We start from the raw sequence: 19,859 nt of genomic DNA, 5'->3' as shown, positions 1-19,859 counted from the left end.
GTCTCCCCGTTGCCTGGCAACGGCAGAACGCCATCAGGTCGCCGAACGTTGCTAAGCTTCCTCTGATTGGCTGAAAGGGGAACGGGCGGCCAATCGGGGCGGGGATTGTTGCGTGGTGGGGGCAGACAGAGCCGGACGGCGGGAGGCGGCGGAGCGTGTGAAGCGTTGTGAGACGATGTCGAGCAGGAGGAGCGTCGGTGACCCGGAGGTGGGCGGGGAGGGGACGCTACGGGCAAGGGAGGAACGTGGGGGGGAAGGCCTGAGGTAGAGGGGTTGCGGTCCCAGAGGGGGAGGCCTTGAAGTGAAGGCCCTGAAGGTAAAGGGTTGGGAGGGGGGCCTTGAGGTGAACAGGGGGGGCTCTGAGGAGAGGAGAGGAGAGGAGAGGAGAGGAGAGGAGAGGAGAGGAGAGGTTCTGTGTGGGGAATGATTAGGATATGGAGGTGTGATGTGGGGCTGGAGGAGGAGGGTTTTATGGGGCAGGAAGGGGGTGGAGTTGGGCTTGTGAGCCCTTTTGGTGTGTTGGTGCAGAGCTGATGATTTGTGAGCCTGGCTTGCCGACGATCAGAAGGCGTTGCGGGGCTGTTTTCTGCTCTTTGTGCTCTTAGAGCCGTCCCCGTGTCCCCATCATTTCCCCTTTCCTGCGCTGATTCCTCCCCTCTCACCCCACAGTACTTAACCAGACGCATCCCTCAGAACCCCCGGTACCAACACATCAAAACCCGCCTCGATACCGGTGAGTGACACCATCAGTGGGCTTAAAAACTGCCCAGCAGAGGGGAGGAGAAATAGTTATACTGAGCATCTCAGCTGCTTTACCCCAGTCCTGTGCAGCAGCGTCAGAGCTTATGTTGTAATTTGGATCCTTGTGATAGTTGCCTTATTTTTCATGTCAGGTTCTGATTTATGCGCTCCCATAGAAGTTACTGAGCTTGGAGTTGCTATGTGTTGACCTTTCTTCTATAAGTTAATATATGACAAAGGTATAATTCACAGTAATTATTTGCTCAAAAGGGTCCCTTTTGAGCTTTTTGTACAGTTGAAGTGATTGAATTTTACCTGTTGACCTGTTGTAACCCCAAGGCAGTACTGGGAAAAGGACAGCGTAACCACAGCTGCTCTTGGGGCCATTGATCAGAGGTGGGATTTGGGGCCACAGATCAGAGGTGGGATCAGGTACCAACACTAATTTCAGCTCTCTGATTGCAAAGGCTGAACATTCAGACTCGTGTACAGAGCTGCAGGTGATGGCCTCCTGAAGGCAATGTTGTTGTCCAGAACAACCCCTTTCTAGCAGAGAGGGATTGGTATGGAGGTTGTATTTGGTGCCCCACACTGAAAATCCCATAAAATTAAGCAGTGAGATGTATTCTGTAGAGGGATTTCCTTAGCACTGTGAGTGCACACCGAAGATTTGAGCTTTTTTATTTGTGACTATTCCCTGTGAGTTCCTGCATCCCATACAGGGATTTTCACCCTTCCTGTAGGTACAGCAAAGCTTCAGCATGGCCATCTCTTCCTTCCTAAAGTTATTTAAACTTTGTTAGCCGTGATGAAAAGCACTGATTGGTTGCTGTTTGGTTGCTGTTGTTACAGGGTGCAGTCTGACAAAATACATTGAGAAGTTGGAGGAAATCAAAAGAAGTGAGTACCTGGAATGAGGCAGGATGTAACTGTGTGGGTTCGTTCCAAACTAAAGGAGCTCTGAGCAGCAGTGCTGAATCCTGAGCCCTCTGCTTGCTCACAGATCTCCTCTCTGACAGTGCCCACAGGAAGAAACTCTATAAACACACACCAGCAGCATAAAGAAATACCACAGTTTTCCTACTTTGCTTTTCTCGTGAGCACCTTCCACTTTTTCATGCCACTTGGCTGCTTTTTTGGGGCTGTAATTGGTGATTTGGTTGGATCTAACAGCACTGAGGCTTTGGGCAGTTGGAAGCACAGTTGATCCCATCCTCTGCTCTGCGCTCCCACCGAAAAGGAGCTTGTTAAAATTCATGCTGATAAAGCTGAGCTTTTCCTGCTTTATTTCCAGCCATTGTCAGCACTATTTTCACGCAGAGCCAGCAAAGCTATTAAACCCCTGAGCTGCGTTTACCGGCGTGAAAGAAAAGTCCCCACAATTAAAGAGGATTAATTAGGATTTTCAATCTTCAGTCTTCATTCTTAGTGCAGCACAGTGAGATGGCAGTGCTCAGTGTGTAAGGGAGGTCACTAACGTGGCACGTAAACGTGTTTGTGTTTGGCTTCATGCAAAAAGGCTCTTTGTTGCTGTTTGTTTGCAACACACCACAGATCTTCTGGGAAAGCCAAGAGAGAAACACCCTTATTTTCCAAAATCCTATGTTAACAGACTAAGATTTCAGTCCCAAGCACTGCGCTGCCATCACTTTTTTTTTTATCAGCTCTGAGAATCTTGTTGTGTCAGTGTTGTTGGTTTTCAATCTCTCCTGTGAATCTGACTTCTCGGGTAGAAATCCCTTTGTTTCTGGTCCTGGGCTCCAGCAGGAACTTTCCCATTGTGTTGACACTGAATGGGCACCTTGTGTTCCCAGGCAGTTCAGAAACTCCTCTCCCTTGATTTCTCATGGATAGATGACACCGTTTGGGTTCAACTCTGAATACGTAGCACAGCGAGCTCTCTGTCTCTGTGTAATGTGAGAGAGTGGGGCTTTATACCCCGAGCCTGCAGTGGAATCAAAAATAAGATAGCTGGGAGCATGATCATTATCCTTTGGAGCAGCGACTTGAGGTGAGACGCCACGTCTCTTCCCTTCTCTGTGCTCCAGCACTGGAAGAACTTTCCATATCCCACAGAACGTTTGCATCCTGAAGCACAATGTCAGAAAATCCAAACGGAGCTCCCAGGGCAGAACCAGGTATGTAGCATTGCTTTTGTGGGCAGGAGCAGCTCTTCTTCTGCACTCTTTGGTGGTGGCTGAGGTCCTTCAGGCGTTCAGCTGTTTGTTCCAGGTCAGGCTTAGTGCTGGCAACTGTTGGGTGCTAAAGAGCTGGGCTATAAAAGCTTATTCTGGGGCAAAGATTCCTTCACTGAGACTGGCAGAAAGCATCCAGTTTTGCACAGTGGTTGCAATGAAAGCAATGCTGTCACATACATGTGTTACACTCTAAGTTTTGCTGCCTTTAGTTCTCCTAAATCAAAATCACTTCTTGTTCTTCTCATGACCTGGGTTTTGTGCTGGGTAGGTGCTGTCTGAGAGAGAATCACTGCTGTTGTCTCAAAGTTACAGAGCTGATGCTTGAAACCAAGGAATCTTCCAGGAGCTCTGAGCATCGCTTTCAGCTCTTTGACTTTCTGAAACCTGTTGGTTTCTGTTTGCTGGCAATGAATCAGCCTGCTTCTGCAGGAATGGGATGGGAATCTCACACAGAGTGCTCCCATAAGGGAAGCATTGCACTTGTTCCTCATACAGCAGTTACAGGGATGAGGATTGGAGCCCTCCTCCCCCATCTCCTTGCTGCTTATCAAGGGAAGTTCAGCAGATGGTGGGATTTAGAGCTGCTTAACTGGATTGGATGAAGGTTCTGTGCTGCATTATTAGCTCCTCTTAGTCAGAGAGAGGCCACCCAGATGTATCCCCCAACAGTTATTGAAGATACTGGAAAAAAAAATGCAAAGGATTTTACTTATTTCCAAATGGAAATATGTGATGTGAAGGATAGAGCCTCATAAGCAAGGAGGAAGGAAAAGGAGGAGCACTCAAAGCACTCAGGCTTCCATCCCTATCACCACTGAGCTCCATCATCTCTGCTCTGCTTGCTTGCCAGTTGTTCCAGAGGGGTTTTCTCATCCTCTAAGCTTTGTCTTCAGGCTTAAGATTTAATTAGTCCCATCTCTCTGCAGCAATTATGTCTGCTTTCAGCTGGCATCTGCAGCAGTCTGTGCCGTTTCCTGCCTTAAACCCCTTGTGTTGGTTGCTCACTTTGTGTTAAATTCCAGTTCCTGTGATTTATTGTCAGCGTGAGAAAACCTAGAGCATCTCAAACCGTCAGATTGAACGTAGACATTTAATATTAGAGCTTAGTGTTTCCAAAAAAGCTTAGAGCATGGGTGTTCCTCAGCCTCATTCTGCAAGGATCTGCAAAGTAACTGAGGCAGTGCCTTCCCCTGCTATGTGCAAGAGCTGAAAATTGGTTTGAGATGTGTTGACCCTCTTCTGTTTTGTTTTTAAAGATTACAGGTACAGAAAAGACGAGCTGTTTAAAAGACTGAAAGTGACTACTTTTGCCCAATTGGTAAGTATGGATCTTCTCTCTCCTGCTCTTTGTCCTTGCTTTACCCAAAGCCTTCCCTGTGGTTATGTAGCCTCAGACAATAGATAATTCTTTTCTAGTGGGGCTTTTCTACAGCTTCTTTTCCTGCTTTGTCCTGAAGCAGAGTATTCTTCCTTTTTGTTACGACTTCTGTTTAATAAATGGCTTTAGCACTGCAAATATCTCTCAAATATACATCTATATTTGACCCCTAAGCCCAGTGGAAAGTATGCTGGGTTAAAGATACGTTGGCTTGAGGATTATTTTTCCTTAAGGTGATCCCTGCTGTCTTTCACTGATAGCTGTGTATGTCTATCAAAGCTTTGTGGCTTGCTTTTGTTCCCTGCAGGTCGTTCAGGTTGCTTCTCTGTCTGATGAAACCTTAGAAGTGACGAATGAGGAGATCCACAAACTGGAAGGTAACAATATTTATTGTGAGCAGAAAGAAATGGAGCTGTAGATCGCTGTCATACCTTGAACTGTGCCCTAGCAGACATAGCAAGCCCTTTAATTGGGGGGAAATAACCCCATCTGCAGCCATTCTGCTCTGGGATGTGTAACTCCTAAAGCAGAAATGCTCTCAAGAAGGAAAGTCATCACACTGAGAAGTTTTGGTGCAGTAACTCAATATATAACATACAGCAAGAGTGAGGTGAGCTGTTACATTTCTGCTCAATTCCTAAAAAGGAGATCTTCAGCTTTCAGGAATCACGTGGCTCTTTCTCCTTTTTGACCTAGGGCTCTCAGTAGGTCGTCCTTGTAAGAGAATGAGGATGAGGCTGTTGCTGAGATGCACTTTCTTTCATAAAATAGAGCCTGGGATCAAAACCTGCCCGTCCATTTCCTGCAACACTTTTAATCTTTCTGCCCTGTTCTCTCCCCAGATGGCAATTCTGCTGCTTCAGATGCAGATGCTGAGCTCACAGTGGGGACAAATGGCAAAGGGAGCCCCAATGGGACACCCCCCAGTCCTGTCCTGTTCATAAACAACACCGGAGCTGGAGAATCGTATCGGTCCACACTGCAGAGGTGCCTGATAACAACACAAAACCAACTTTTTCTCATGGCAGATAACTGTTTTCTTACCAGCTGTTAAAACACAAATGAGCTACTGGGAAAACTGGGAGGGGAAAAAGCACTTTCTCATGGTTAAGAGGTACAGAAGCGTTCAGAGGGAGCACTTACACCATAACGTCTGCTTTTCTCTTACAGTCTGATCAGTGGTGTCGGTGAGTTGGACATAGAAAAGGACACTCATAAGAAAGCAGACACCCAGGCAAAGGATACTCCTTATCCTGACTGCCCCTTCCTGCTGTTAGATGTACGAGACCGCGATGCTTACGACCAATGTCACATAATTGGAGGTGAGGAGCCTGGAATCCCAGCCTCCTGGCAGCTGAAGGCTTGTGTGTTGTTCTGGTGGGCTTTGCTTGGGTGCTGTCTGCACTCATCCACACATCCATCCTCCCTGGAAAGGGATGAGGGAATGGGGCTGATATTAATCCCTTATTCACTGAGTTTCCAATCTGTTTTCTGTATTTATTATTCTTACAACCTTGTGTCAGCTGTGTTGCAGATTGTGATGTTGGTGTTCAGCCACAGTCTGATTTTGTTTTTTCTTTTTTTTTTTCTTCCTCTGCAGCTTATTCTTATCCTATTACGATGCTGTCTAGAGCCATGAATCCATATACAAACAGTATTCTGGAATATGTATCCTCTATATATGTAGTGTGGAATCAACAGCAATGAGAAAAACCAACTGGTAACATGTTGGCAATGGCTTCTAAAACCAATTCCAAAACCAATCCTTCTGACCAGGACAGTGTTTAGCCACCAAAATCCTGGGATTCCAAGGAGGGTGGGAGGGAAACTCCTTTCTGCAGGCTTTGATTACCTGATGGGGCTCTGCTGCAGCCATCAGATGCTGAGCTTTAGTTTCCTTAAAGCAGAAACCTCTTGGTTTCAGTGGGAGCTGTCTGAATTTGGTGTTTCCTGGGATTGGACTTGCCTTCAAGCAGCCACAGTTGTATCCCTTGGGCAGCTGTCTCTCGCTGTTGCTCAATCACTGGGCTTCAAATCAAATCCTTTGGCTTCCTCCCAGCACCTTGATGAGGATTGTCTTTTCTCAGAAGGACAAAAAGAGGATTATTAGCCAGGATTAGGCTGATCATTTCCCAAGTTGTTAGTGTGGGAGGGCTGCAGGGGAGAGGGGAGGTTGTCAACAAATTGTTTAGCAACTGGTTGTCTGAAACAATCTTCAGATCAGTGGTGAAATATATGCTCACAGAGGGGATCAGGCTGTGCCCTTCCAGTGCCTGGCAAGCTTCAGCTGCTGAGAAATCAGATTTTGAAACACTGAGGGGAAGACTTTCCTACCCAATAGTTGGAAATCACACCGGGAGTTTATCTCCAGCTTCATTCTGAACCATATTAGGTCTCAAGCAACAGTTGGACTGGATGATTTTGGAGGTCTCTTCCAACCCTGGTCTATGATTCTATGATTTTAAGTCACCTCAAATTGACAAATACACCCTTAGCTCTTCCACCCATCAGAAAAATGCCCATGGAAAGATTATAATTTTGTATGACGACGATGAACGGCTCGCCAGCCAGGCTGCCACCACCATGTGTGAGAGGGGCTTTGAGAACTTGTTCATGTTGTCTGGAGGTCAGTGGGGATGGGCAGGGCAGCGGGGGAAGTGGGCTTGGTATATCCCAAATGGGCTCAACAGGACCCAAGTGGGCTCAGTGGGTTTTGTGTGAGCTGGAGGTGGGAAAGAGATGGTCGGATCCATCATGTGATGGTGAAATCACTGCTCCCACATTGAATGGTGGTCATTAATAACACGTGGTCTGTACATCTCCAGGGCTGAAGGTGCTTGCACAGAAGGTCCCAGAAGGACTCGTCACTGGCTCGCTCCCCATCTCCTGCCAGGTGGCAGCTCCCACAGGGTCTGCCAGAAAAAAGGCTGTTCCCAAAGTGCCACCTACACGTGCTGAGAGCAAATGGAGGTACTCAGCAGAAGATCTGCAGAAGATTAAGTACTACCTCGAAGAGGAGCAGCTTCCTTCAGACACTGCCAGTAAGAATCCAAGACTGATGCCACGCAGCATTCTCCTGCTTCGCTGTATTCACAGAATCACGGAATGGCCATGGTTGGAAGGGACCTCAAGGATCATGATTCTCCAACCCCCCTGCCACATGCAGGGCCACCAACCTCCCCATTTAATGCTAGACCAGGCTGCCCAGGGCCCCATCCAATCTGGCCTTGAAAACCTCCAGGGACGTGGCATCCACAACCTCTCTGGGCAGCCTGTTCCAGCACCTCACCACTCTCTCTGTAAAGAATTTCCCTCTGACATCCAAATTCTTGCAGTGAGATGGCTGGGAAAGGGGAGAGGTTTATTTCCAAACTGTGCTGTTCCCAAAGAACTGAAACTTTGTATGGCTGCACAATCCTGGTTCTGCTGGGGCAGACATACACTCTGCTGCCCATTGTGTTTGCATGCCTTTAGGTTTTCTTAGTGGTGAGCTGATTTTGCAAGTTCTTAAGCTGTGCAGAACAAAAAAAAGTCCGATTGAAACTGTCCAGGAATTACTGAAGAATCTATAAGATTAGAGTTAGAACAGTAACAAGGGGCAGCAAACCATTGGTATGTCATCATTCTCCATCATGCAGCTTCAACTTGTGTTTCCAATCCTTTTCCTTCAGGTCGCCTTAGCCGTGGCTCTTCGGGACGCGATTCCAAAGCAACAACAGCACGGAGCAGCCCCAGCCTCCCCAGCACGGCAGGATCTCGCATGCTCAGCAGGAGCAGCCTCCAGAACAGGCCGTGGAAATAAGCAGCCGTCTCTCCTTCCACTGAATAAATGAGAGTCCAGGTTCTGGGAACCCTGAGCAGTGCAGCCCTGTTTGTCATTTTAGGAATCCGCTGAGGAAAGCGGTGGCGATGTATAAAATGGCAGCTTGGATAAGGCTGGGGAGATGGAAGGGTTGATGTGATGTCTTGTAGGAGCAGTGTCACGTTGGCAAAGTGATCTTCAGGACAGATATTTGTAGGGGAGGGGGGAAAACTGGTAGTGAAGCCTGTGACCAAGTAGCAGTGGATCTGTAAGACTTGCAGTTCAGACTAAGGAATTGTGTCTGGAGCAAACGTTCCTCTGTACTGGGCTCAAAGCTGCAGGCTGTGCTAACAGTGAAAGGAAACGGGTCAGAAAATTGCGAGCAGAAACCGTGGTGTTTTGTGGCAGGGAACATTCAGCAAATTGCCAAAATGGTGGAGAGAGGATTCCGTAACTCTCTTTATTTATGAAGTGTTTGTAATAAAGATGTTTTGGGAAATAACGACCAGCGTGGTGCAGTAGCGTGATAGTTGTCTTTAAGTATGGATGATTTATGAAATAGCTCTGTTTTTCTGAAGGTGAGTCAGAGGGATTGAAGTTTATTCCTGCGCATACCCTTCCCAACGTGTTTTGGAGTAGTTTAAGGTTAAGGTGGCTGAAGGGGATATCTTCTTTTCTCCTGTCATCAGAGTCCTGAAGATAACCCTAAAAATGAATCTGGTAACTGAACAGGATGTGGAGATTTCATGAAAGCTTCCACCTTGTCAGTGCTTGCACTGTGCCAATGCTGGATGGAGTATCTGAGATACTCTGAAACTCATCAGTGACAAAGCAGATGCAGGGTGTGGAAATCACAACCAACTTTACCTACACTGTATCCCTGTGAAAGAAAGGAAGAGGTATGATGAGCAGCTTTGGTGCCTCTGGACTGCTCCGTTCAGTCACTCATTGTAGTATCAAATATGGGAGGAGGACCACCAAACTTAGCTCTGAGTCTTACATCAGAAATGCTCACTAGAAGTGATATTTCTGCAGCCAGCAACTGGAAGGCTCGTTCTGATCACCTCATGGCCTGCACTTCCAGAGGGAGCATGTAAGTATGTACCGAAGTATGTAGTGCGAGGCCTGGTCAGGTATTGACACACAAATAAAAAAGTACAGCAGGGCTGTGTCTTATTTCTATCCATCTGTATGAAGATGAAAAGTGGGATATCCACCTTGGATATGTCATGGAAATGAACACTGGGATATGAAGGGGCTGACACCCATGCATATTTCAGTCTCCATGTCCTGAGCTGTCTGCCTCTTTCTGTTCTGTATCGTACCTCCATTTCCATGTCCTGGTGAAATAAAAATATTGAACCAACTGCCATCTCCAGCTCGCTTCAGATGGTGGCTTGCCTAGTTTGGTTGGTTGGTTAGTACCATTTCTAGGGCAATATAGGTGAAGCTGAGTGTGAACAATGAGAGCACCAGGAGATTATTTATGTTCCTCCTGGTCCAGCAGTGTGCAGGTAGAGGAATTATTTCACCCTATTGAGCTCAAGGAGGTGATGGTGTTACAGATGCATCCAGCTGAAAATGATGAGAGTCAGGGTTGTGTGTGCTGCCTTAAATCAAGTCCTGATTTTGTTGTCCAGTGGTTGGAGAAAGAGCTGAAAACCCAACTGCTTTGATCTGCATGAAAACCTTCCAAAATGGGGGAAGAAAACTGTGCTGTTTAAGAACCTTCAAATCCAGGGCAACAAATGCACTCTCCAATCACCTTACCATCTTGATGAGTTTCTGTGAGTGGTTGGGTGTTTGGGTTTTTTTTGTGGTTTTTTTTTTGTTGTTGTTGTTGTTTTTTGTTGTTTTTTTTGTTGTTGTTGTTTGTTGTTGTTTTTTGTTGTTTTTTTTGTTGTTGTTGTTTTTTGTTGTTGTTATTGTTGTTGTTTTTTAACTTTTGACTTGGTATTGTTTGGAAAGAAGGAATAAACTCTATATAGTCTGGAGGTTTCAATCAGTCAACATACATTATGTTGGCTATCAACTGGACCACTGAGTCTCCAAAAAAACTTTTTGTTGTGATTGGAAGAAGGGAAACACCTCCCAGACCATCCTTTTTTTTTTATTATTTTTTTCTCATTTATTTATTGCATTCTTCTCCCCAATCAACGCAACCACCACTCAGCTCCAGATCCTGCTCAGTAGAGGTGACCCCGTGTATGTGCCATGATGACCTCCAGAGCTTTCCATGTCTCCTCGGCAGTGGGGACAATCTGGCTGGCAGGCAGTAGGAACCCATAGCGTCCCGTGTCCCGGAGCTCAAAGGTGAAGGAGTACTTAATGCCTTGATTGTAAGTCCAGTCGATGGTTCCTCCACTTGCTTGATCTTGGTGAGGAAAGAGCAGAACTTTGCTCTCTCTGCGTCTCATGATTATTTCATAGTAGGACATGAGGAGGAGTGTTTTTGGTTTCACTGGGAGGAGAACAACCTCCATTACTTACAGATGGTGGTGATGATGCTACCATACTTGTAATTTGTGCCATACAGAGAGGACAGAGCTGCCACAGCTTCCTTTGCGACCTGGTGCTGGGGGGAAGACACAGAAAGGTGATTTTGGGTAGGGGAAAGTCTATGGCAAAATGGAGAAAAAAAAAAAAAAGGCTTTTACACTCATCCTACTGTCAAAAAACAGTGGCAAAACTCAATAGTGTTGGCCTCAAGGAGTCCCCATGGGGGGGGTCTTTCTTGCTTGCATGGTGCACTGTGGGTATTTCACAGTGTCCCCTAAATAGGCCCTACCAGTTCTTCCTTGTCAGGCACGGCAGTGGTGGTGTAGCCATAGGGGTAGAGCAGAAGCTGGGAGTAGCTGTGGATGGAGATGAAAGCTTTGATGTTCCCATGGTTCTTCACAAAGTCCACGATGGCCTGCACCTCTGGCTCCGAGTTGGCGTAGGGCCCACGGTACGTCTCTGAGCAGGGGTTGCCGCTGGCCCCAGAGCCTGGAGAGAAGAGAATGGTGAAAATATAGCATTTGTTGGCACCTAGGTGGCTCAGAGAGTCACAAGAGGTCAAGGAGGAATGCTTCTAGGGCTCCACATAGACATTGTGTGATAGTTTCCAATTGTGGTCCCTACCGTATTGTCACTAGGGGATACTAAAGACCCACGTCTTGGCCCCAAAGTCCATCCCTTCCTTGGAGACACAAAAGACCTAATGGAACCCAAATTCATGCCTTGACCTTAAAGCCCATCTCTTTCCTTAGGCCACCAGTGGATCTCTCTGAGCCAGAAACATCATCAGAGCCTTCACCTACAGGGCAGAACGCAACCTGTCAGGTGAAAGGGAGAGTTCTGACCTCCAAATCCTGCATCCCAGTTGCGGTTGGGGTCAACACCAACACAGAGAGATCCAGAATGCCTGGACCTGGTCTTGCGCCACATACGATTCTAGAAGGGTAGAATCAACTCAAACTGAATCCAAGGCTGGAGCATCTCCAGCCTCAAGCAAAGAAGCAAAAGCATTTTGGGGGACACTGATAGGTTATGGATGCCCCATTTTTAACTGACAGACGTGGATAAAGAGGCTTTGAGCTCTCAGGGGCTGTGCAATGCCCACATCCAGCTCCCCAGCTCCAACCAACAGCAGATGAGATGAATGCCAGCACTGTACCGAGGTGTGGGTGAAGACAAAGCCATCAGGGTTGGTGACAATCTCCAGGAAGATGTCCATCTGGTCCAGGATGTTGGCCAGACCCTCATCTTTCTCTTGGACAATCTAGAGAGGATGGTGATTTGGAGTTGGCTGGAGCACCATTGGGGTGATCACACCATGTTCAAGGGGTCTACAGGACCTTGTAGCCTTTTGGAGATGTAAGATCTGCCCATACCTTCTTAGCAAACCAAACACCACTTGCTTGCGTCACCCATTCACGGGAGTGGATGCCGGTGTCAATCCAAATGGCCGGGCGATTCGTGCCACCTTTGCTGAACTGGAATTGCAAAAATGGGGCAATTGAGACCTCACGAAGACCAACTCATGAACCTGATCACCTCAAAGGCCCCAAATCCCATACCTTCAGCACGTAGATGGGGCGGTTCTCTGTTGTGTGGCCAATCTCCAGCTTGCTGACCAGGTTTGGGTTTTCAGCCACCAGTAGGTCCATGAAGGCATAGATCTGGGTTTGGGAGAGGGGCGTAGGGGATCATGAATGTGTAGATGAATTAGTAGGTGTGGTTCTTCTTGGGGACATAGTTTAGTGGGCACTATTGGTGGTAGGTGGATGGTTGGACTTGGTGATCTGAGAAGTCTTTTCCAACCTTAATGGTTCTATGATTTTATTTAAGGACGTGGTTTAGTGGACATGGTGCTGATTGACTGATGGTTGGACTGGATGATCTTAAATATCTTTTCTAACCTTAATGAATCTATGATTCTATGAAAGGCTCATTAATTCCTCCATTTAGAACAAACCCCTTTGCAAAAGCAATTCCAAAATGTGTTTTTTTCCCCCAAAAATGCCCCAAATCTTGAGCTTCCCCCATGCAGAGTATTACCTCGTTCAAGGTGTGATAGCTGGTGTAGTCAAAGGTACTGGTGGAAAATGGCACGAAACGGCGGCGACGAAGCATCTGCATCTGTTCAAGGTCCACCAGCGCCTGTGGGATATGGGGCAAGATGAAACCTCGTCCCTCACCAGCCCATGACTCCCACTCACCACTCCCACCAGCACCACCAACCTGCACGTCCTCAATCATGATGGAGTAGGGGACACCGCTGGCCTCCAGGTGGGCTTTGAGGGGCTGCAGGCTGGGGAAGGGCACACGGATGTCAACCGGGTCCCCAAGGCCACGGGGTGAAAGCCAGAAATCCAGCTGGGTTGGGGAGAAAATGGGATGAGGGTCAGATCCTGCCTTAGATTGTGCCACCCCCTCCCCGTTCTGTCCTGTTTTTCTCTACGTAGCCCACTATGGGTTATCTTCTCCACTTCTACTACACTATGGGACATCATCTTCCTACCCTACCATGGGACATCATCCTCTCCAGCAATGGGAAATCATCCCTCCAGCCACTCCTCCACAAGACATCATTCCTCATACCCTACTATGGGACATCATCTCCCCTCAAGTCCACTAAGGACAATCATCCCCCCTTTATTCCACTATGGGACATCATACCCCTTATCTCACAATGGAACATCATCCCCCTCCCCATACTGCACTATGAGACATCGTCACTCCTTTCCCCACCATGGGACACTATCCTCCCCCGACCCCAACAGTGGGACATCCCTGCTCTGCGCTGTAGCTCAGGGGTGCAAAGTAGAAGACTTGGAAGAGGTCCCTAAAAGCTCCCCCTCGTTCCCATCCCATACCTGCAGGTGCTCCAGCTCCTGCAGCTCCTGCACCTTCTGCAACTCGGCATCACTGCTGGGGACAATGCGTAGCACCTGGTGCCTGTGTGATCAGAGGGTGTTGTGGGGTCCAGCACAGCCATCACCCCATCCATCCCACACACTGCTGTCCTTGTCAAATAGGGACTGAACCAGCTGCTGTCTCCCATCCCAGTCTGTGTCCCCATCCCAGCCAATGTCCCCAACCAACCATTGTCACTATTCCAGTCAATATCCCCATCCCAGCTACCTCTACTGTCCAGACCCTCCTACCCGACAAAATTCTCAGTGGTGGCAGCAGCCACTGCCCCCAGGGCAGCCAGCAGCAGGAGTGCCCTCATTTCCAGCCGAATGAATATGTCTCAGGTCCTCACAGCACCTTGGGACATCTTAAATCCTGGTGATCTCCAGCCCGGCCCCCTCCACCTGCTCAAATTCCCAGGGCCATGGGAGGGCTCCGGACGGTGTGGTCAAGGTTGGGTGAAACCTGTTCTGGGAGCTGGAAACCGGATGGAGCCGTCGGTGACTCAAGGGGGCAGGACATGGGAAGGTAACATCAGGTGCTGGATCCCAAATCCCACCGCCCACAGAGGAGGAGAAAAAGGGTAATGTTGGGCTGAGCAAGGTGCAAGGTGTTGGTTTTCTCATGATCCAAGCCACACTGTTTGCTTGGGGGGTGGGAATTGGATGAAAGTTTAGCACAGGTGCAGGTTGTCTCAGCTGGGAAAAATAATACAGCAAACTCTTAGAAGCCCTTGTCACACAAAGATATCCCCCTTTTGTCCCCAAAGGTGCACCTCTGCCTACTCAAAGCAAAGGGAAGGGACACTGGCAATAAGCAATAAATTTGGGGTTGGCCATCCACCCTCTCCAATGTCCTTTGGGGACAGGCAGAGAGCAGGGAAGGGAAAGTGTAAGACCAAAACATAAATGGGAGAATAATATTCATAAATTCCTAAAAACAGATTCCTAAATCTTTTTTTTTTTTTTTCCCCTCCCACCATTTCTCAGCCCATATGGTCTGGTTTTTAGGTGGTTCTATACAGAGCCAGGAGTTGGACTCTATAATCCTTATTTCCAACTCGGGACATTTTGTGATTCATTGGACTCAGTGATCCTTGTGGGTCCTTTCCAATATGGGATATTCTATGAGTTTTCAAAACCTATCATGAAAAACCAAAAATCTAGGCTTAAACCACATAGAATTTATGGGATTGTTTTTATTGAGTTGTATTGTGGGATAGGACCAGTGGGTTTCACCTCCCCATTTACACCAGTGGGGCTCAGTATGGGTGCTGCTGGATGTGGACCAAGATGTCCAGCAGTGCTGGCCATGTCTCGGTGGCAGTAGGGATGATCTGACTGCTGGGCAAGAGGAAACCATAGCGCCCCGTATCCCTCAACTCAAAGGTATAGGAATATTTCACCCCATTCTCATAAGCCCAGTCGACGGTGGTGCCAGCTGCCAGGTCTGTAGGGAGAGGAAGGAAGATGTGACTCCAGCATTGAGCGCTGGTCATGCTGTAGGGTTGGTTAAGATGTTTTGGGCTGGGGATGCTTACAGATGGTGTCTGCAATGCTGCCATAGGTGTATTCTGTCCCATACACCGCCGTCAGGTCATTCACTGCCTTTTTAGCCAACTCGTTCTGCAAAGGAGAGACCCAAAACAGTGAGATCCAGCAGACTCAACATCTCCCCAAGGTAGTAGAGACCTTGGACACCAGGACTCAGAGCCCACCATCTTTTCCTACCCATCTGCTCTTGCTTTTCTCCAAAACACCCTTAATTTTTGTCAGAAAGAGGCACATCTTGCAATTATTCTCCCCAAAAGACCTGGAAGATGGTGGGGTCCCAGCATAGTCTGACCTGACTTTTCATAGGATTGTAGAATCATCAAGATTGATAAGACCACTAGGATCATCTATTCCAACCATTTCCCCCCAAAGCTGGTGGTTGCAGCCCCATAGCCATTTTTGGGGGCCATCTCACCAGTTCCTCATGATCGGGTGCAGGTGTCCTCTTGTAGCCATAGGGGAACATCAACATCTGGGAGTAGCTGTGAATGGAGACGAGTCCTTTCACATTCCCGTGGCTTTGGATGAAGTCCACAATAGATTTCACTTCGCTCTCAGAGTGGGCATAGGGGCCATGGTAGGTTTCAGAGCAGGGGTTGCTGCTGGAACCAGCATCTGAGGCATGATGGAAGAGAAACCATGCAATGAGGTACAGTGGCAGGGTTTCTACTCCGGGTTTCTCCCCAGCAGCAGGAAGCTTCAAGGCTTTGATGTGAGTGATACCTCACCTCCAAAGCCCGCGTCCCAATTTCGGTTGGGGTCCACACCGATGCAGGAGGAGGCAGCGTTGATAGACCTCGTTTTTCTCCACAGACGGTTCTATGTGAGACCACAGGTGCATGAAGTCAACTCCATATGCCATCCAAAAAAATACTGCTGGACATCATGACTGGAACCAACCACTGGGATACATCCCCCCAAAGAGACCCCACACTCACAGAGCTATGGGTGAAGGCGTAGCCATCAGGGTTGGTAACAATCTCAAAGAAGATGTCCACGGTGTCCAGAAGAGAGGTGACAGTGGGGTCATGGCCATAATCTTCAGCAAGCTGTATTGGGAGGGGAGCGGGAGCTGTCTCACTGTCCCAGGAACAAAGGACTGTAGAACTGGAGAGGCTGTAGGATTTCTTTTTTCCCAATTGGGTTCAACCACAGCATCCATGGAGGTGGCTTGGGTTTGCAACTTTTGCCCTTCACCCAAACAAACCTTCGTGGACAGTCCCCACTCTGCTTACAATCCCAACCCGATTTCAACCTACAACCCCAAGAATATTGCCCTGACTTCAAACACCTGTTCATCCCTTTTTTTCCCTTCTCTCTCTCTTCCATGGCCTCCACATACATGTGTTTGGGATGAGGTTGGTGTCATTGTTTGGATTTTATTTAAGAAATTGGGATTGATTCTTGGATTGTGAGCCCAGGACCGGCCCCAGCTGATGCCCAAGCTTATTGCCATGGATGGATGCAATGATTGTGGGCTATCTCATGCCAGTGAGATTTGGGTGATGTCTCATTCACTCACAGACATTCCCAACCTCACTTGGATGGCGATGTCCATGTTATGGGGTTACCTTGTTGGCTGTCCACACGCCAGTAGCTTGGGTGACCCATTCACGTGAGTGGATGCCAGTGTCCAGCCAGACTGCTGGCCGATTCGATCCCCCAGTGCTGAACTGTACAGAGAATGGAATGTCAGCCCTGTGGCTCCCAGAATGGCAGAAGGATTGGGGTTGGAGGCACCACTGGTCCATCTGATCTGTGCCCAACCCCATATGCAGGTGGGCTTGGGGAACTCCAAGGAGGAGACCCCATAGTGTTCCAGCACCTGGTCGGGATGAAAAGAGCTTAGCCCTGTACTCACCTTCAACACATAGAGGGGTCTCTTCTCGTAGCTTTCACCAATCTGGATCTTGCTAACGAGGTTGGGGTGATCTGCCACAAGGGTGTCCATCCAGTCATAGATCTGAAAGGAGGAGGTGCTGGGATGTGTAGCTCATCCTAGTTTTACCTTTGGGTTTTAGGATGTCTGGCACCAGATACAACATGCAGAGCTTCCCTGGACACAGCCATGCTTTGGGTTCCACAAACGCGAAATAAACTATGCAGAGCAAAGTACCTCCTCTAGAGTGTGATAGGATGCAAAATTGAACTTGTTGGCACTTCTCTCCATCCGTCTGGACAGCATCATGGTTCTCTTTTCCTCATCCAGTAAGTGCTGTTAGAGAGAAAGTTTTCAGGGAGAAATATCCAACCCAGCCCCAACACAGTCTGTGTCTTCCCTCCAAAAGCCACTATCTCCACCCCATGTTTAGGTTCTGCAAAGCATTTTCCACCATTGCCTTCTATTTCCCTCATTTCCACCACCCATTAGGGCTGCCTTACCTGCACGTCCTCGATCATGATGCTGTAGGAAATGCCATGGGATTCCAGGAAGACTTTGACAGCTTGCAGCCTGGAGAAGGGCACCCGCAGGTCAGCCGGGCGCCCAGGTTTGGTGGGGTCACGCCAGAAGTCAATCTGGTGGGGACAAAAGGAGACATTTCTACTGCCTTGGGGGATCCAAGGTCTCCATTTCAACTGCTGAAAAGGATCTAAGAAAGCCTCCATTTCAACTGTCTTGAAGCATCTGATGTTCTCAATTTCTACTGCCTTCAAGGATCTAAGAAGTTCTTCATTCCTACTGCTTTGAAAAATCCAGAAACTCCTCTGTTCCTACTGTCTTCAAGGATCTAAGATATTCTCCATTCCTACTGCCTTGAAAGTTCTACAAAGTTCTCAATTTCTACTGCCTTGAAGCATATGAAACACTTTCCATTCCTACTGTCTTCAAAGATCTAAGAAGACGTCTAGACAAACCTGGGGACCAGGAGGGTTGGGAGGCTCTTTACCTTACTCAGTGGACCTTTTCTACAGACATACTTCAGCCCAAATCACTCACTGACACATCTTCGAATAAAGAGGATTTGTGAACTGAGCAGCTGCAATGAGATGATGGAGTCACTGTGTGCCAGTTTTGATCTTTTGGTAAAGATAAACCTGAAATCAGGTTTGTGGCAGGGAGTCTCTTCCCTATCACTGATTTATCTCTCTGTTACTCCCATTGCCGTAATTTCTTGCCAGAATTCACTCCCCCACAGCATCCCAGCTTCTTCACTCAAGCAAAAAAAATAAAAATAAGTTAAAAATTGGTATTATGGTAGGCTCACCTGCAGGTCCACCTGCTCACCCAGTGCCCTGAGCAGGGCAATCTGCTCCTCATCGCTGGCCACAGCACGGAGGACTTGGTCCCTAGTGGGAGGTAGAGCCATCAGTGGGTGCAGGAGACAGGAAGGGGATGGTATGAGTGGTCCTTATTGAGTTAGAAATTGCATTTTCAGAACATGCATGGGAAAAAAAATAAGCACTAGTGAGCACATGGTGTCTCACACCTTCCTTTCATCACAAGAGTGTCTAAAATTGTAGGAAATAAGGCAGGTTTGGCTTTGGCAAAAGGGAAGGTGTTTCTGTGAAACGACAGAGCAGAGACTTTGATAACAGTGACTTATATTTGGGGAGGGATTTCCAGAGATTAGCGTTATGAAATAAAACCCATTAGCAGAGCTTTTAGCTTTTAAAATGGAGCCAAACGTGATGTTCTCCTGCTCTGCTGAAGCACACCTCTCTGGAGGATCTGAGCTTTCCTGCAAAATCCCAGATGTGTCTCAGTTCCCTGGGGAATGCTTGGAGGTCCCACCACCAGTGAAAGAAACACCCAAGCGAATTTTTTCTTCATGCATGAGGTGAGTAGGATCCATCCCCATCCCCATCCCCATCCCCAAACCCATTCCCATTCATATCCCCATCCCATCCCTATCCCAATCCCTGCTTTCAGCAAGACTCACCCCACAAAAAGCTGCTCGCTGAAGGTGCCCACCAGGAGGGCAGTGAAGACCAGGAGGACCTTCATGTTGACCAGGTGCTGGTAAGCCTTGGGCCCCAAATGCATATATGGGTACCTATATAGTCCCCCACCAAGGCCACTTCTGTCGTCCCTGCAGGGCCACTAGCCACAAGCAGATAAGCCAGCAATGGCTTCCGGGAGCCCAAATGTTTGTTTTATTTGGAGAAGTCAATAAAAGAGCAGCCAAGTCGGGAAGGATCTGATAACATCTTCCTCCAAGTCCAGTGCTGCCAAAGACGGATGGTGAGGACGTGCTCCTATGGGAGCAGAGTGGGACAGAGGATGATGCCACAGTTGGGGGTCTTTTATGGCTTCATAACACCAAACCACAGGGTTCCTAGCTAGGATGCCCTATTTGTGTTTGCGATGATGATTGTGAGCTGGTCCCAGCTGTGGTGCCAGGATTGAGGTCTTCGTTGAGGTGGATCATGGTGTAGCTGAGATGAGATGGCATATTTGGGGGCTCTATCCCACCTCCCAAATGACTCAGCTCTGAGGGCAGCCCAGGTCCTTCCACGTCGGGTTTTGCAGCCTTCCAAGTGTAGAGACCTCACAGCCTCTTGAGGACTCACCCTGGGAGAAGCCCAGGTCTTCCACGTTGGGTTTTAGAGTCCTCCAACGATGGAGACCCCACAGTGTGTTCAGTTGCTGGGTTGGCCTCCTGGTGGAAGATTTTCATGTGTCCAGCCTGAATCTCTTGTTTCAGATGATCCCATTGTCTCTCTTAGTGTTCCTGGTCCTGTTTTCACAATAATATCCTCATAAGGATGGGAGGGCTGCTATTGGGTCCATCTCATCTCCAGGCCAGATCAACCCATCTCAGTGTCCCATCATGAGACGTCCTCCT

The 19,859-nt window shown here is 48.1% G+C and overlaps 3 protein-coding genes across 5 annotated transcripts; 1 reads left to right on the top strand and 2 right to left on the bottom strand.

The window, feature by feature from the left end:
- Window positions 1-52: 52 nt before the first annotated feature.
- On the top strand, window positions 53-8,621 carry CEP41 (centrosomal protein 41). Of its 3 annotated transcripts, none has more exons than XM_085209213.1 (11): window positions 53-208; window positions 670-733; window positions 1,594-1,641; window positions 4,196-4,257; window positions 4,625-4,694; window positions 5,160-5,304; window positions 5,488-5,639; window positions 5,918-5,985; window positions 6,829-6,943; window positions 7,143-7,358; window positions 7,989-8,621. In XM_085209213.1, the coding sequence occupies exons 1-11, from the start codon at window positions 176-178 to the stop codon at window positions 8,117-8,119; spliced, it is 1,104 nt and encodes a 367-aa protein (XP_085065339.1). In that variant the 5' UTR covers window positions 53-175; the 3' UTR covers window positions 8,120-8,621. The 3 variants fall into 3 exon arrangements, with proteins under 3 accessions (XP_085065339.1, XP_085065466.1, XP_085065408.1); XM_085209340.1 differs by lacking the exon at window positions 53-208 and adding an exon at window positions 2,818-2,879; XM_085209282.1 differs by lacking the exon at window positions 53-208 and adding an exon at window positions 2,790-2,879.
- Window positions 8,622-9,999: 1,378 nt separating this feature from the next.
- On the bottom strand, window positions 10,000-14,293 carry LOC104910066 (carboxypeptidase A1-like). Its single transcript, XM_010708243.3, has 11 exons — window positions 13,771-14,293; window positions 13,480-13,561; window positions 12,845-12,979; window positions 12,662-12,763; window positions 12,181-12,282; window positions 11,995-12,096; window positions 11,778-11,882; window positions 11,464-11,554; window positions 10,908-11,107; window positions 10,610-10,694; window positions 10,000-10,493 (listed from the first exon to the last, which is right to left on the bottom strand). The coding sequence occupies exons 1-11, from the start codon at window positions 13,836-13,838 to the stop codon at window positions 10,306-10,308; spliced, it is 1,260 nt and encodes a 419-aa protein (XP_010706545.1). The 5' UTR covers window positions 13,839-14,293; the 3' UTR covers window positions 10,000-10,305.
- Window positions 14,294-14,697: 404 nt separating this feature from the next.
- LOC104910030 (carboxypeptidase A1-like) lies at window positions 14,698-19,188 on the bottom strand. The gene is made up of 11 exons (XM_010708155.3): window positions 18,954-19,188; window positions 18,279-18,360; window positions 17,455-17,589; window positions 17,189-17,287; window positions 16,934-17,035; window positions 16,644-16,745; window positions 16,011-16,121; window positions 15,801-15,891; window positions 15,488-15,687; window positions 15,060-15,144; window positions 14,698-14,968 (listed from the first exon to the last, which is right to left on the bottom strand). The coding sequence occupies exons 1-11, from the start codon at window positions 19,055-19,057 to the stop codon at window positions 14,781-14,783; spliced, it is 1,299 nt and encodes a 432-aa protein (XP_010706457.3). The 5' UTR covers window positions 19,058-19,188; the 3' UTR covers window positions 14,698-14,780.
- Between the last annotated feature and the right edge of the window lie 671 nt (window positions 19,189-19,859).

This window comes from Meleagris gallopavo, chromosome 1, assembly GCF_905368555.1.
Source record: "Meleagris gallopavo chromosome 1, MGAL_WU_HG_1.1, whole genome shotgun sequence".
NCBI lineage: Eukaryota > Metazoa > Chordata > Aves > Galliformes > Phasianidae > Meleagris > Meleagris gallopavo.
The sequence above is the reverse complement of the archived record's forward strand: the minus strand, read 5'-3'. Positions and strand labels throughout refer to the sequence as shown.

What these genes read in the sequence shown, in the direction of transcription:
- CEP41 (XM_085209213.1), top strand. Translation starts at nt 176, where the DNA reads ATGTCGAGCAGGAGGAGCGTCGGTGACCCGGAG. An exon ending in GGAGCGTCGGTGACCCGGAG is followed by an intron (nt 209 to 669) that starts GTGGGCGGGGAG and finishes CTCACCCCACAG; the next exon opens with TACTTAACCAGACGCATCCC. An exon ending in GTTGGAGGAAATCAAAAGAA is followed by an intron (nt 1,642 to 4,195) that starts GTGAGTACCTGG and finishes TTGTTTTTAAAG; the next exon opens with ATTACAGGTACAGAAAAGAC.
- LOC104910030 (XM_010708155.3), bottom strand. Translation starts at nt 19,057, where the DNA reads ATGCATTTGGGGCCCAAGGCTTACCAGCACCTGGTCAACATGAAGGTC. An exon ending in CCTATCACACTCTAGAGGAG is followed by an intron (nt 17,036 to 17,188) that starts GTACTTTGCTCT and finishes TCCTCCTTTCAG; the next exon opens with ATCTATGACTGGATGGACAC. An exon ending in GACCCCTCTATGTGTTGAAG is followed by an intron (nt 16,746 to 16,933) that starts GTGAGTACAGGG and finishes TTCTCTGTACAG; the next exon opens with TTCAGCACTGGGGGATCGAA.
- LOC104910066 (XM_010708243.3), bottom strand. Translation starts at nt 13,838, where the DNA reads ATGAGGGCACTCCTGCTGCTGGCTGCCCTGGGGGCAGTGGCTGCTGCC. An exon ending in AGGAGCTGGAGCACCTGCAG is followed by an intron (nt 12,980 to 13,479) that starts GTATGGGATGGG and finishes TCCCCAACCCAG; the next exon opens with CTGGATTTCTGGCTTTCACC. An exon ending in GCTATCACACCTTGAACGAG is followed by an intron (nt 12,283 to 12,661) that starts GTAATACTCTGC and finishes TCCCAAACCCAG; the next exon opens with ATCTATGCCTTCATGGACCT.